The 16,180-nt window shown below is 33.5% G+C and overlaps 1 protein-coding gene across 1 annotated transcript in view; it reads left to right on the top strand.

Annotated features, from left to right (window-relative positions):
* Window positions 1-16,180, top strand: part of LOC103250504 (polypeptide N-acetylgalactosaminyltransferase 13-like) — a gene marked incomplete at its 3' end in the record, with an annotated part of 50,901 nt that overhangs the window by 9,008 nt on the left and 25,713 nt on the right. The window contains exon 2 of the mRNA XM_008049100.1: window positions 3,581-3,679. Coding sequence (XP_008047291.1) covers window positions 3,617-3,679 — 63 coding nt within the window. The remainder of the gene's footprint in view (window positions 1-3,580; window positions 3,680-16,180) is intronic.

Below are 16,180 nucleotides of genomic sequence, written 5' to 3'. Positions count from 1 at the left end.
GACTCCAACTCAAAAAAAAAAAAAAGAAAGTAACATATATAGACATATAAGCAACAAGACCAAAAATAATAGGATTTCCTAAAGAGAAAAATCAAAGCAGTGAAACAAAATGAACATTAGTAACTATAATTTCAGGAAATGTTCCTGAAAATAAAATTGAAACTATATGTTGAAAAGGAACATAGTATACCTGGAAGAGTGATCCATTTGGAGCAATATGAAGATATATTGTGTCAAATCTATCAGACTTTAAAGAAAAGAAAAAAAAGTCAGTTTACCTTTTGGGTAAATAAATATTTGTAAGAATTAAATGGAGAAAATAAATTACCGTTAGACTTTTCAAAAGCAACCCTTTATTCTGGAAGTAAATGGAGTAACATTTTAAAGATACTCAAGGGAATATTTTGTGAGTCAAGGATTTCAGAACTACCAAACTGATTTTCAAATCTAAAGGTCACTTTATACTTGATACAGTTATTGATATATAAGATATACTTATCAATATATAAGAAATCAGAATATTGTTCCCAGTAAATAAGTAGCATTTGTCCATTTCCTTAGTTCTAAACATTGGTATGATTCTTTATGTCTGTATTCTGTCATAGCTTATATCCAATTCAACTGAAAGGCCTACTGGCTCTTCCTTAAAAATATATCCCAGATTTGACCTCTCCATCCCCGTTGTTATTCTTTTATCTTAAGCAACCATCTTTCCTTCCTGGCAAGATGGCAGTAGGCTCCTTCCTTGTTTCCCTGTTTCTAGTCTTTTCTCCACACAGCAGCCAGAATAAGCCACTCAAACTATTGTGCCATGCTAATGCTCAAAAACTTATGATTCCTTATACTACTTAGTCTTGGATACCTCTCTAACCTGGCCCCGTGCTCACCACAATTCTGGCCACAATTCTAGCCTGTTATTTCACTCATTTTTTTTTTTAAGATTGGAAAATATCGTCTATTTAGAAAGTAAATTAGAGATATTCACCTCCCCAAGATAAGGGAGGGGGCCAAAGCTTAGAAACGTAGTGGTGGGAAAGTCACGTGAACACACCAGAGTTTAGCAAAGCAATGGCCTATTTCACTCATTATTATTGTCCAGCTACAAGGAGCATCCACTTACTGTCACTCTGCCTAATGTGTTCCTCCATAGATGTAAATATGGCCACTCCCTCTTCTTTAAGCTGTCTTTTCAAGTATCTTTCCTCAGAATGACGTTTTTCAGCCCCCTTTCTAAAATAGTTCCCCTTCATCACTTTATATATCCTTACTGTGCTTTATATTTATTTATAGGATTTCTTGATCTGCTGACATATTATAAACCTATTTGTTTATTGCTTTCTTCCCTTCTGAAATGTAAGCTCCATGAAGGAAGGGACTATGTTTATTTTATTTACTTCTGTTTCCTCAACACCTCAAATAGTGCTTGGCATGAGGGATACTTTTTTCTGATAATTCTTGATTAAATGAATGAATTCATAAGAAACATTAAAGACCAAACAGTAAAATGTACCTATTATATAAAATGGAGTAATAATAGGTTGTTACTGAGGGCAAAATATTTTGGAGACATTCTTAAATTTTGTCCTTAATTTACCAAAGGGTAGGATGAAATGCATCTACCAAATGTTCCTTTAAAATGCCACAGTCAGATTATGTACTGGGCTGAATATGACTTTGAGTTTTCCGTTGTTCAGCTAAGAAGCAAAACCTCACAAATAATTCAGTCTATAACCCTTGTAATTGTTAACTAATATTTATTCGACTACCATGAACTTAGCAGAAATTTTTTTAATCAAATTGCATAGCTTACATTTAAAGATGAATTAATCTTTTGTGAGATATTCCTCTAGGTATTACGGAATTACATAGTTTTATACTTTTTTAGGATGATAAATACCAGTAATAGTGTATAATTTTTTTGTTTTTCAAGAAGTCTGCCTTCTATAAAAAGTTAGGAAAAATCTGATGTAAGAGATTTAAAATTCATTTTATGTGTTATGTAATTTTGTCTATTTAGAAAGTAAATTAGCAATGTGCAACATACACAGACTTATGTATTGCATCTTTTATCAGTTGTTACATTGCTCGATCCTGTTCATCCACAGGTCCTGAAAAACTCTTTTGCCAATAGGTTCAGTTTCCTCCTAGATCAACCTAATCAGATAAATAAAAATAAATTTCAGCCCTATATGTACCAGAATGGGTTTTGCTTCTAGCAGTCAATATCATTTCCCTGTAATATTCAGTGTTTGTTCTGTCCTTTCTAATGCGTTTTTGTTAAGATTTTTTTGATAAAAGCATCTATAACTCTGCTCTAAATCTCAGTCCAGCGGAAATAAAGCTTGACCACTCTGCCTAGCTCTTTTCAACCCTTACCAAGTATGAATTCTGATCCCTATTCTCAGTTGCTGATAGAGGACTTAATGCAAATCATAACACTTTCTCTAGCTCCAGGTACCAGTATTTGAACAAGAGGTTCTTCTCTGAAGAAAAAGTGAATTGTATAAACCTAATCAATCTTCTATATTTTTGTATGTCTATAAAATAAGTTTCTGGTCTTATTCATTTGCCAATGAGAATAAACATGTACACAAAAAATAACTAGTAGATATATCCAAGAATTTTCTGAATGTAACATATAAATGTCCTAATATGGGTCAGAGATACAAACTTTTCAGAGACAGGACAGAAAAGTATAAAGACATACTTAGGATTGAAAATAAGGAAAAATCTGAAATATTCCATTTATTATAAGAGTTTTTCTCTTTTTTATATTTATTTGTGCTTGATTGCTTCATTTGTCATTTTAGCATCTCTAAAATCAATACATGGTTTTGCAACTACACTTGGCTCAAACATATATTAACTTTATGTTAATTATGGGACTAATGCAGAGTTTGAATATAAACCAAGAACTTATGTCTGAAGTTTGCAATTTAATCTTGCTTTTGAGGAATGTATAATGTGAAATCACCATTTAGCCTGTAATAGCTTTTCTTAGGGTCAGGCACTTCTGAATAAGTGTGACATTAGGAATGAAATAAAATGAATGAATACATTTTAGTTACAGAAATAAGCAATACAAGTAATCTTTATTAATGCATGGAATGGAGCATCTAGCAACGAAGCAATCTAAAAAAACCTAAATTTGAATATTTCATTATTTTTCCCTTGCATACAGTACTATAGGAGTTTAAAGAATAGACTGTGGTTATCTGAGTGTAATGTGAAAACTGTCCTAATTGTTAAAGGTTTGGGGAAAAAGTGCTAGTTCATAATATGTATTTGTTTTCTTCTTCTTCAATTATATGCTTTAAACAAGCAGTGCCTCTTGATTAGATGCTAATGTCAGTGTTAATGTTGTTCAAAAGCTTTAGTAGTTTAGAAGCTTACATAGGTGTAAGAATAAACATAGAAAAAGAGAAAATATTTAAAGCCTTGTGTTCTTTTTGGAGATTTTTTTTTACAAATTTGTATTATTTAGTTAATAATATACAATTTAATAACATCAGGAATATTGAGTGACTTAAATAACTCTGATTTATATTTTACCCTCCCTCTTTGTGTGTGTTTCATTTAGATAAGAAATGTTGAAACCAATCAATGTTTAGACAACATGGGCCGCAAGGAAAATGAAAAAGTGGGTATATTCAACTGTCACGGTATGGGAGGAAATCAGGTAAACTTTCCTTTTTTTTTATTAACTTCACATTTTAGATGAAAAATATTGTTTTTAAAACTACCATTATAGACCATGGCTCACATGCTAATGACAGTAAACTTTTAGTTTAGTAAATAAGTGGTCGTTCAAATCAAGAACTAATTTGGCTATTGTCCCAAGTACCTTAAAAGAGCATTGCAAAACTACGTAAAAAGGAAACACCTTCAACATGCCTACAGTTAATGAGAATATCCAAGTATTTTAAACTTATCTAATTGTATTATGTATAAGCAAATGATAACCATGTTTTATTCTGTTATTAGCTGAAAATATAAAATAAATCCTCAAAAACTCTGGTATTTTCCCAATAGTGGCTATTCCACATTTCTTTTGCAAATTTTTATGTATATCATGTTTGTTAGGAGTTTTGAGGTGTAATAAAATTTTAAAGTGCTTGGGTCAGTGCTGAAGGCTGACTAAAATCTAGGACAGCTTTTTTGTGTGTGACAGTCCAATTAATTTCCAGAGGCTTATCAGAGCATACCATGAATTCTTGTGCTCCCCTTAAGCATTAGAAAGTTGCTTTGCAAGGTGGCCCATGTGGAGGCTGTCTGGCTATGAGTTTCAGGCTACAGTGCTCCTACTGCCATAGACACTTTGAATGGTAAAATTTGGAACTCCTGGGAACTGCATCTACAAAACAGAGTTTCAGGTAACTGCTCCTATGTAGAGAAGTTGTGTATAGAAGTTGAGGGAAAACACAACAGTGAGTTCTTTATCTAGTGGTAGTATTTTTGAGTTAGAGTGAACTGAGGTTGCAAAAGATTCTATCCAGCACAACATTATGGTTATATTTGTGATGCAGCTGAATGTATCAAGATTCTATACAGAAATGCATGTTGAGTCTGCTACTGTACAACAAGAAGAAAGTGAGCTCTGTTGAGTTTTGGTACCATATTTCAAACAGGACCTATCCTACTCAATCAAGAACATTAAAAGAAAGTTTCCCCCTTTAAAAATAAAAGCTTAATTATGAAAAATCAGAATTAGTGTTCCAGGTTGTCAATTAAAGCAAGAAAATGTTTTAACCAAATTGTTAAATTACAGCGTGGAAAAATGACCTTAGATAGAAACAACATAGGCAGGATAATGACAAAGAATTCAGAAATGGTCCAGCTTATGTTACATTGACTCATGAGGACTATAAAAGGCTTCTACTGCCAAAAGCCAACGGAGCCCTAATAAACTGAGTGGGAAATGTCAAAATGGTTGACTATCAGAGAACCAAATGTAAGGAGGTTTAATCTTTTCACATAAGAAGAAGTTTGGAGCCGGGCTCGGTGGCTCACCCTGTAATCCCGCGCCTTTGGGAGGCTGAGGTGAGTGAATTGCCTGAGCCCGTGGGTTCGAGACCCGCCTGGGCAGTGAGACCTCATCTCTACAATAAATCAAAAAATCAGCTGGGTGTGGTGGCGCATGCCTGTAATTCCGGCTACTCGGAAGGCTGAGGCAGAAGGATCGCTGGAGCCCAGCAGGCCGAGGCTGCGGTGGCCGGAAGCGGCCACTGCACTCCAGTCTGGATGACAGAGTGAGACTCCAACTCAAAAAAAAAAAAAAAAAAAAGAAGAAGTTTGAAGGTAGTCAATTGTTGACATGTATTTATTAGTGATTCCATTAGGAAACTAGACGCTTTATATTTTTCTATTCTTTAGTTCCTAGAATTAACTTTTATCATGAGGTAATCAGGAAAAAGCTGCTGAAACTCCAGATATTATATCCACATTCAAGGCAGGAAAATGTGAGGATGTAAGGGCAGAGAAGAACTGCGATAGCCATGTCTGCCCTTTTATCCGGAAAATCTAAAACCTTTCTAACGGCTCAACATACCTCAGTTATGTCTCTTTGGCCAGAATGGTGTTACTTGGGCACTCTTAGTGCATAAAGACACTGAATGTTGAAATTCATACTCACATATGACTTCTCCTCACAGTTCATCATGTATGTTAGATGGACATTTAGAAATGTCTGCCATAATTTGTTTCAGCAGCTTATGAAAAAAAAAAAAAACTACCATATGCTCCATGATGACTTCTTACAGAATTCAAAAAGAGAAACACTATTTATGAAGTCATTCTGATTCTAATGCAGATTAAAATGAGGGAGAGAGGTATCCCAAATAAATTATCCACATAGATTCATTAAGGTGCCATGTTAAAAATTACATTATTCATCCTCAAGTTTTCAAATACCCAGGAATAAGTTATCCCACTCTACCATAAATTGCTTGTCAGCAGTGTTGTATCTTACTCTTGTCTGCACCTAGGATAGAACTTGGGATATGGTAGGTGACTAATGAATACAAGACAGTTAAATAGATGAAGAACTGTATGATCAGGACAATGGATTTGTATCTTAGATCTCTGTAGACATTGCCAAAAAATGCTTAGCTGTCATTGTCATGTAATCAAAAGTATATAAAGACATCAGTCTTAAGTATTAATAAAGTGAACAAATAAACTATAAGCAAAAAACCTACCCCTATGTTGATTCCTATATCTTAATAACCAACTTAATGACAAGCTAGAAATTAAAGCCACGATTTTTTTCTTCTACATAAATACTTCATAATATGCACAAATACATATGGACAAGAATGATTTTGGAGTCATTTTTTGTTACAGTGAAAACAACTAAATATTTAACAAGAGGGTAATAAATGAATCATGGTGTACATATGGTATTAGAGTGCTATATATCACCAAAATGACTGAGAGAGGTCTATGTGTACTGTCATTGAAATTCAAAAGAGAAAAAAAATCATATTTTAACTGACTTTCAGTGATCTCAGTTATGAAACAAAATGAACTTTTTAATATACGGTATCTACAATATTCATATATATTTTTAAATACTATATAGTCTGTTAGAAATGTGTATAAATCTATCTAGAATAAATCTGGAAAGAAGATAGAATTGGAAAAAGGATTTTAACTTTTTACTTCACATTTTTCTGCATAGACTGTATGCTTTATCTTCATAATTAAACAAATTAAAATGGAGAAAATTAAACTGTTGACAAAAAAAGAACATAGTTTTGCAACCTCACTCATATCTGATTAACTGAGTAACTTATGACAGGTTACTTAATGTTACTGAGTTTTGATACTAATTATCCTTAAGTGAAATAAAATATTCCACTCATTTTTTTCTCTTAAGACTAGTAAAATTCATTAAAAAACTAACATTAACTATGGCACATACTACACACGGAATATATGCCATTAATTATTTCCTTTATTTATTATTTTTATTTATGTTCTTAATTCTTTCTAAAAGTAAAAAAAAAAAAAGTTCATTCAGTACCTAATGCCAAAGACAAAGTAAAAGCACAACACTTCCTTTGGTCTCTTTGAGCTCAAAACAATGAACTGCCTCTCCTGTTATTCAAACACATATATATTATGAAAAAAATTAACCATTACAAAAACTTTGCTATTATGAATTCTACATTGATGGAATTCAATACGTCAGGATAACTAATACTAGGGACGTGTAAATTTTTGTTTTGCTTACTTTATTAATGAACAGATTTTAGAAGTTTATTCTCAGAGTTACCCTCTCTGTTTTTCTATTGTTATTCTTTTATATTACCATGGAAGAAGCATTTATTTTTATGGTTATTTTGTTTTGAATTTTTATAAGTAACCTCCAACCCATAAAATTACTTAAAACTCTCTGCCTTGCTTTTAGACAAAAATCATAACAAATGTTAACATTCTTTTTTAACTCACTTGCAATTCTAAAAGAAGGTACTTTTTGTTTGTTGCCAGTTATATCTTAACCATTTCTCCTTGCACAGGAGTTTTGATAGGTTGTGTGGGGGGAAGGTTTAAGGTCTTAGAGACATCAGGAAGAAACTTACTTTCAGTAGTTTGGGAATATTTTTTTAACACTCAAATATCCAGCAAAATCTAAAATAAAATCAATGAAAAATTTTGTAGCAGGAATACTACAAGAACAAACTAACAAGTGGAGAATTATTATGAAATTCAGCATGACTATTTTGAGGTTCTCTTTTTAAAACTTTATAAATAGGAATGTTTCTACACTGTTGGTGAGAATGTAAGCTAGTTCAACCTTTGTGAAAAGCAGTGTGGCATTTTCTCAAAGAACTAAAAATTTAGCTTCTGTACAATCCAGCAATCCCTCTTCTGGGAATATACCCAGAGAAACATAAATTGCTTTAGCAAAAAGACACCTGCACACGTATATTCATTGCAGCACTATTCACAATAGCAAAAATGTAGAACTAACTCAGATACCCATTGAAAGTGGACTGGATAAAGAAAATATGGTACATATAGATACACAATGGAATATTATGCAGCCATAATGAAGAACAAAATAATGTCCTTTGTAGCATCATGGATGTAGCTGGAGATCATCATACTAGGTGAACCGTCACAGAAACAAAGAACTAAAACTGCATGTTGTCACTACTCTAAGCGGACTCTGATCACGGGTCACTTAGCATAAGGGTGTCAACAGCAGACACTGTTCACTGCTAGGAAACAGAGTGAGGGAAGAAGGATGAGGGAGCACATGGTGACACAATGGGTACCACGTCCATTATCAGGGGGACAGAGGTCACATTAGAATCCCAAACTTCACGTGCATGTGACTTACATGTGTGGTAAATCCTCACGTGTACCCTGCAACTCTAAAATAAAACAAACAAAAAACCCCTAAATATCTGTAGTTCTTGGACTAAATAAAATAAAATAAGACCTTATAAGTAAAAGTCATCTAACTCAAAGAATAATAACAAAATTAGATACTTCATCTTTATCTGTTCTTGCAAAGATTTTTTTTTTCATTAGCAAGCAGGATCATGACGATCTTAACACTTCAAAAGAATACAAAAAACTTTATTACTGAATATTAATTTTTACAAGTGAAAAAGAACTTAAAACTTAAAAAGTATAGAAGCTATGGGATTATCTTCTGTATATTTCTAAAAAGATGACATAGATTGCTTGAAGCAGTTACATGTCCTTGACAGTGCTAATGAATCAGATTTACATCTTCTTTCTTAACCTCTCTCCTGAGTGCTGGAATCTATTGCCAATTAATTATTGTGAATGTCTACCGGCGTGTCCAACTCACAGGTTTCCAAACTGACTCATTTTCTTCATTTTCACACAATCATCCAAAATTGAAGCCCAACATAGAAACTTCACTTCTGAAGTCTGACATGACGTGTCTATGCAAAAATGTCCCCTGACTCCTGTCTTTCAATCCCAGGGTCTCTGCCTTTGCTCTAACCTATATCTTCTTTCACCCATATGGCTAAAAATTTTTATTATTTCTATGGCTACATCATTCATTTTGCATTCACTTAAAATATGATTAGCTGCGGAAGTGCTGGATCATCTCAGAGACAGCCGCATGTCTTTTCTTCTTCCCTTTTTGCCCTGTGAAATGCAAGTCTGGGGAGTCTGTAGGGAGGAAGCTGGGACACCGGGAAGCCAGGAGACGGTGTGACTTGATTAGATAATCTCGCCTGAGAAGAAATCCCAGAGAAGTAGAAGCAAAAGAAAAAAATGGTTGCTTCTCAGGGGCTGTTGACATTCAAGGATGTGGCTATAGAATTCTCTCCAGAAGAGTGTGAATGCCTGGACTGCTCTCAGCGAATACTGTACAGGACTGTGATGTTAGAGAACCACAGAAACCTGGTTTTTCTGGGTGAGGAAACATTCAACATACAATCCCTATTTCATACTAAGGATTTTATGTACTTCCTTTGTAGAATGTTTTCTGGGAATTTCTGCTTTGCATGAATGAGTTTCAGATTCCTGCTATCAGAGAAGAGTTGGTGATATGTTAACATAGAAAACAAAAGATTAAAGATGTTTCATTTTGACATGAAGCCTTCTCAATTTTGAATTGACTGGTGTCCTTCTAGCTATATTATTGCTGTGACTTCTCATTACACTGTGGGACTTTCGCCAGAGAAAAGCATAGAAAACTCACATACAAATGTTCCAGTAGGAAAATATGGAAAATTTGGCCTTAAAAACTTATGCTTTAAAAAATCTTGGGAAAGTGTGCATGATGATAAAGGGCAGATAGTATGCTCAATTGCGAATAACTATTACAAATGTAACAAGAGCAGAAAAGTCATTCATCAGTACTCGAATCTTATTCAACATCAAAGATACCATACTGGAGAAAAATCCTACAAATGTGAAGAATGTGGCAGAGCCCTTCACTTTAATTCAGAACTTGCTCGACATATGATGATGCATACTGGAGAGAAACCCTACATATGTACAGAATGTGGACAAGCCTTTCGCTCTCGAGGAGGTTTGGTTGGACATAAGACCATCCATACTGGAGAGAAACCCTACATATGTGCAGAGTGTAGAAAAGCCTTTTGCTCTCGAGGAGGTTTGGCTGGACATAAGACCATTCATACTGGAGAGAAACCCTACAAATGTGCAGAATGTGGCAAAGGCTTTACTCAGTACTCAAGACTTATTGAACATCAGAGTATCCACACTGGAGAGAAACCCTACAAATATGAAGAATGTGGCAAGGCCTTTCACTCTCATGTAGGATTTGCTGGACATAAGATCATCTATACTGGGGAGTAACCCTACATATGTGAAGAATGTGGCAAAGCCTTTTGCTCACATTCAAAACATGCTGGATATATCAAGGTGCATACTGGGGAGAAACCCTACAAATATGAAGACTGTGGCAAAGCCTTCACTCTCACTATAGATTTGCTGGACACATGACCATCCATATTGAAGAGAAACCCTACAAATGTAAAGAATATGGCAAAACCTTTTGCTCTTATAAAGGATTTGCTATACAAATGAAGAGCCATACTGGAGAGAAACTCTACCTATGTGAAGAATATGGCAAAGCCTTTTGTTCCCATATACAACTTGCTGGACATATAGTAATTCATACTGAGATGAAACTATAACTGAAAGGAATGTGATAAAGCCTTTAGCTCTCATTCAATATTTGTTTGACAAATGAGTATCTATATTTAGGGATTCTCTATAGATGGGCAGAATGGGGTAAACTTTTTCACTGTTATTCCAAGTTTTCTCAACATCAGAGAATTCATACTATAAATTTTCAATTTCAGTAATGACTGGAAAATCATATATCAAGTTATAAACTATAGAGACATGGTGAGAAATTTACAGATATAAAGAGTATCATTATCTTTACTTAAAACCACAGATCTTTTCAATGTACAAATATAAAACATATCTAATGACATTACCAAGCAAAAACTTTATTTGACACTAGACTGTGCATTGGAGAGACTACAAATTTAAAGAATGTGGACTGGCCTCTCTTCAAAATATATGCCATTAGAAACACTAGGGTATTCAGACTGAAAACTTCACAGCTACAATTTATATGGAAGCTTATTTATTGAAAAATCAAGTTGAAATAAATATCAGATATTGAATGGCAAAAAAATAAAATAAAATAAAATATGATTAAAATTTTCAGCAAGGTTGGGAGCAGTGGTTCACTACCATAATCCTTATACTTTGGGAGACAGAGGCAGAAGGATCACTTGAGCCCAGAAATTTGAGATCAGCCTAGGCAACACAGTAATAACTCATCTCAAAAAAAAAAAAAAAAAATCCAAGTACAGTGGTGCATATCTGTAGTTTCAGTACTCAAGGGGGCTGAGGTGGAAGGATTGCCTGAGTCAGAGGTTGAAGCTGTAGTGAGCCATTATAGTGCCACTGCACTCTAGCCTGGGTGACACAGTGAGACCACCAACTCAAAAACAAAAAATCCTCAGCAGTTTTACACTGTCTAAAGAATAAAGTTCAAATTCTTTAGGATGATATACAAAACTCCTCATAATTTTATTTCTATCTAACTTTCCAGCCTGATCTTCTTGTCCCAATGGTCTCTTGTACTCTGGACATATGTCTAATAACTTCCTATTCCCCGAATGTTTTCAGCATTTTCATATGTCTGCAGTTCTCTTATACTCTTCTCTCTAGTTGAGCCACTGTTTACATTCTGCGCCACTCACATACTTAAGATATGCTCATTATTCAAAACCCAGGTAATTTAGCCTCTCTTCAGTTAACTATTCACCAGCAGCTTATTAACCTAAACAGAACACATGTTTTTAGTGGTTACACTATAATTTATTTAATCAATCTCTTATTGTTTAAAACACAACATTATTTGTAAATTTTCATTGTTATACACCAAGCTCATCAATGTCCTTGTAGCTAAAATCTGGTGAGCATGTATATTTACTTCATTAGAAGTATGTCTAGAAGTACATTTGCTAAATCAAAGTCATGCAATTTTATACAACTTTTAATGTAAAATGACAAATTGCCCTTTTTAAAAAGGTTTCATCAGTTAAATAGGACCAATAACTAAAATAGAAAGAGACAATATAATAAACATTTAATATGCATTGTTCTATCTGATTCTCACAAAATGATCTTTGAAGTCCATAGTGTTATTATCTTGATTTTCCTCACGAGTTTAATGGAGACCCAGAGATTAGTCTCACAACTGAGGTTATAAAAACAGTTTGAACCAAAGTCTGATTCCACATCAAATTATTTTCATTGTATTTGGATGGATTCTCAATCATATTCCCCTAGGATTGTAAACACAGTAGCCAACATTGACTGTGTATTATATACAATTTTTAAATTTCACTAGCCAACACTGACTGTGCATTACATATAATTTTTAAATTTTTGCCAATTTAGCTTGGAAGAAGCATTTTACCTTGTTTCAACCATATTTCTAGCATTATTAATGCATTTAAGTGTTTAAAAAACTGGCACTTAAACCTTTCAAAATTGGCATTGTTAGTTTCCTAATTAGATTTTTGTTTATGTTTCCACTGAGGGGAGAGAGAACTCTTTTTTCTCATGTCATCTATAAAAACACTTATTACATAAGATTATTACCCTGTGTCATATAATGTGTTGCAAATATTTTTCTGACTTTAATATTTTATTTGAAGTTCATTTTAATATATAGACTTTTAAATACTTTATGTAGTCTAACCAGTGTTTTCCTTAGGCTTTCTCTTTTTGGTATGGATATACCATTCTTTTTTAATGAGATGCTCTTAAATGACTTTTGTATCATTTTAAAGGAAACAATATCAAAACTGGTAATTGGATCTCAGTCTTATTGGGCACATGTTATATCTACTCAGATATTGATACTAATTTTTATTTAAAATTTACATAAAATAGCTGGGCACAGTGATGCACACCTGTGGTCCCAGCTGCTGAGGAGGCTGGGACAGGAGGATCTCTCGAGTCCAGGAATTTGAGTCCAGTCTAAGCAACACAGTGAAATCCCATCCTTAAAAAAATAAAAGGAAAGAGTAAAGAAAAAGAAAATTGCATAAAACATGCTTATAATTATAATCAGTTACAAATCAGAGTAATATAATATTTATAAAATAATCATTTTTCTTTGAAATTAAAAGTTAGTTTAAAAATTTTTTAAATTCAGTGATGAATGTTTCCCTTTGAATTGTAACATGTCTTTATTAAAATAAAAAAAGCAATCCTCATACACTTTGTACTTTTTCCTTATAAAGACAAAAAATGTAAAATGATGGAAAAATAACCACATTTTAGCAAATGCATTTATAATGTCTCTTTTTCTCCCTGGAGCCATTCATTTGGAAAGAGCTAGAAAGCACATGGAAACATTTCGTATAATTTATTTCAGTAAGTGATTCAGAGCCATTTTTCAAGGTAACAAACCTTGAGGGAAGCTTGTACTAGCCATTTATTAAAACCCTGTTTTCTGCCAAGATAAAGAAGAGATCATTAGGCATTATCTACACTTTCATACAAATGTCTCCTCCTACTCTAAAATGTGATCATTTTTACTTGAGAACAATCTAACCTTATGACAGGTGTATTAAAATTTTCAAGAGTAAACAAATACTTTGTCTCTTCATTACAGATCCTCTCCTAGAGAAAGCTTAATTATTTTAGTAATGTGTTCTAATGTACTCACAGATTGTAATGAATACATTCATTCAACAGATATGTATTCATTTTAAAGTGTGCATTTTTAAAGTACTATAATTACTTAGAAACCATTTTGATGCTAATCTGGTCCCTTTTTAGGAGCTTGCACAGGGGAATTAAAATTTAGCAGGGATTTCACAAAGTAAATTTGCAAGTGAAATGAAATGGCCTATGAGGAAAGAAGGAATATCTACCATTCATTAAATGTTTAAATGAGTTGGATACATGCAAGCTGGAAGTCAGCAGAATTACCACAGCTTCCACAGAAACAGGAATTATTCCAGGAGCATTTTAATCTCATTAATGCTTGGCTGGAAGAACTTCTCTGGTATTTTGCTGGCCTTGTATTCCTACCAGAAGATAAAAATATATTTGGGATGGAATAGTGTCTTAGTTGTGTGGGCTGCTATAACAAAAACACCATAAACTGGGTATCTTAAAAACAACAGAAATGTATTGCTCACCGGTTCTGGAGGCTAAGAAGTCCAAGATCAATGCACAAGACGATTCAGTGTCTGATGAGGGTTTGTCTTGATGAGGATTTGGTTCATAGATAGAGCCTTCTTTTCTCACATTGTGGCAGAGTCTACCCAGTTCTCTGGGGTCTCTTTTATAAGGTCACTAATCCCATTAATCAGAGCAGAGCCTTCATGGCCTAATCATCTCCAAAGGTCCCGCCTTTCAATACTATCCCACTGGTTTTTAGATTTCAATCTATGAATTTTGGGGGGACACAAACATTCAGACCATTGCAAATGATAATTTGAATAAATTAGCCAACAAAACATGGTTAGCCTGGTCCGTAATAAACATTCTAAATAATATATGACTAGCATAGGGAAAAATATCCAAATAAATTAAACATTTTACATTGGCTCAGTTTTTTTTAAGGGATAATGAGCTATCTCTTTGTTTTTGAGTCCTTAAAACAGTTTCCTTCCAAATAAATCCAGTTAACTTTGCAATCATCAGATTAGTCAGGTGTCATCAAAGTCCTTTGGATGTACATGCCAGTGTGTCTATTGTTGTCATGCTACTGTGTTTAATTCTTGATTCTTCATATTTTATTTTTCTAGAAAATTAATTGCTTTGAATTTATCTATAAGAAAGCTCCGAAGTCTTACCAATTCCTGGGCTTCCACCTGCTATTTTAAACTGACTAATGCACACTTTTACTTCAATGATCAATTGTGGCATCAAACTCTGTATATAATTACCTCATCTTTCATCCCAAAGTCTTTTTGTTCTTTAATATCTCTATTTATTCATCTATTACATTTACTCCTCTCATCTTTCATTGACGCCTGCTCTTTTTAAACTAGACACTAAGTCCTGTGATTCTTCCTACTAGTCTTTTCATCGCTTCTTTTCTTCCGTTAATAAATCTACTTTCCAAATTTGGGCCTTGATCATCTCAGATGTGAATTAGTACACAGTTTTTAATGTTATTTCCCCATAGCTCCAATCTGCCCCCATCTACATTCCACCCTTATTAGATAATGAAGTAATTACTCCTTCCAAAATAGTACATGCAATTGGAAAAAACGTACAAACAAAAAACGTTAAAGAATTCCTGATAATTGATAGAATAAAATTAACATTGTATACAAGTGAAAGCTCTACACATTCTGACCTCTTTCTACCTTTGTGATTTTATTTCCCATTGCTCACTTCCACTCCATCAACTTTATTGACCCTAATCAGACATTTTAAAAGTTGTTTTGTTAGGTTTTTTAACCAAAGCCTTCCTTTACTTATACCCATTTGCCATGATCTTTTCTCACTTTTGTATGTAGATTCTAACCATCCAGTCCTACTTCAAAACCCACCATCACTAATTAGTATTGTGTTTTTTTGCTTTTCAATATATATTGACAATTCCTTCTTTTGATCTCATACTGCAGAATAATTTAATCATGTTCTTACTTACCCATATACTATTCAATATTTCTCTGTCTTTAATTTTTATGTTGTTAGTTAATTATATTTTCTGTCTCCAAAGATAAATGGTAGACCCAACTCTTCTTAAAAGCAATAGTTATTTTCCTTTCTAAAAAAAAAATTTTCCTACAGTAGTAGATTATGGCTGAAAGAATGACCAAGAAAACAATTATTTAAAAAGTTTCCAAGTTACTCAAGAATCTGCTGATATCACAGAAATAGTCTCAAAATTTTGAGAAAATCACATAAAAAAATTATCTTCCTGGAGGATTGAATTTTTCCTAAGGAAATGCCTGGATTAAGGGATGTGGAAACTAAACAATGACTCTAAAAAGTTATCTATGTTCTAATCCCTGGAACCTGTATTACCTTATATGGCAACAAAGACTTTGCAGACATGATGATCACATTGCGGGTATTGAGATAGACAGATTATCCTGGATTATCTGATTGGCCCTGAATACAACTGTACATATTCCCATAAGAAGGAAGCTGAAGG

Source organism: Carlito syrichta, unplaced genomic scaffold (genome assembly GCF_000164805.1).
Source record: "Carlito syrichta isolate Samal-C Ts95f unplaced genomic scaffold, Tarsius_syrichta-2.0.1 Scaffold130525, whole genome shotgun sequence".
NCBI lineage: Eukaryota > Metazoa > Chordata > Mammalia > Primates > Tarsiidae > Carlito > Carlito syrichta.
The sequence above is the reverse complement of the archived record's forward strand: the minus strand, read 5'-3'. Positions and strand labels throughout refer to the sequence as shown.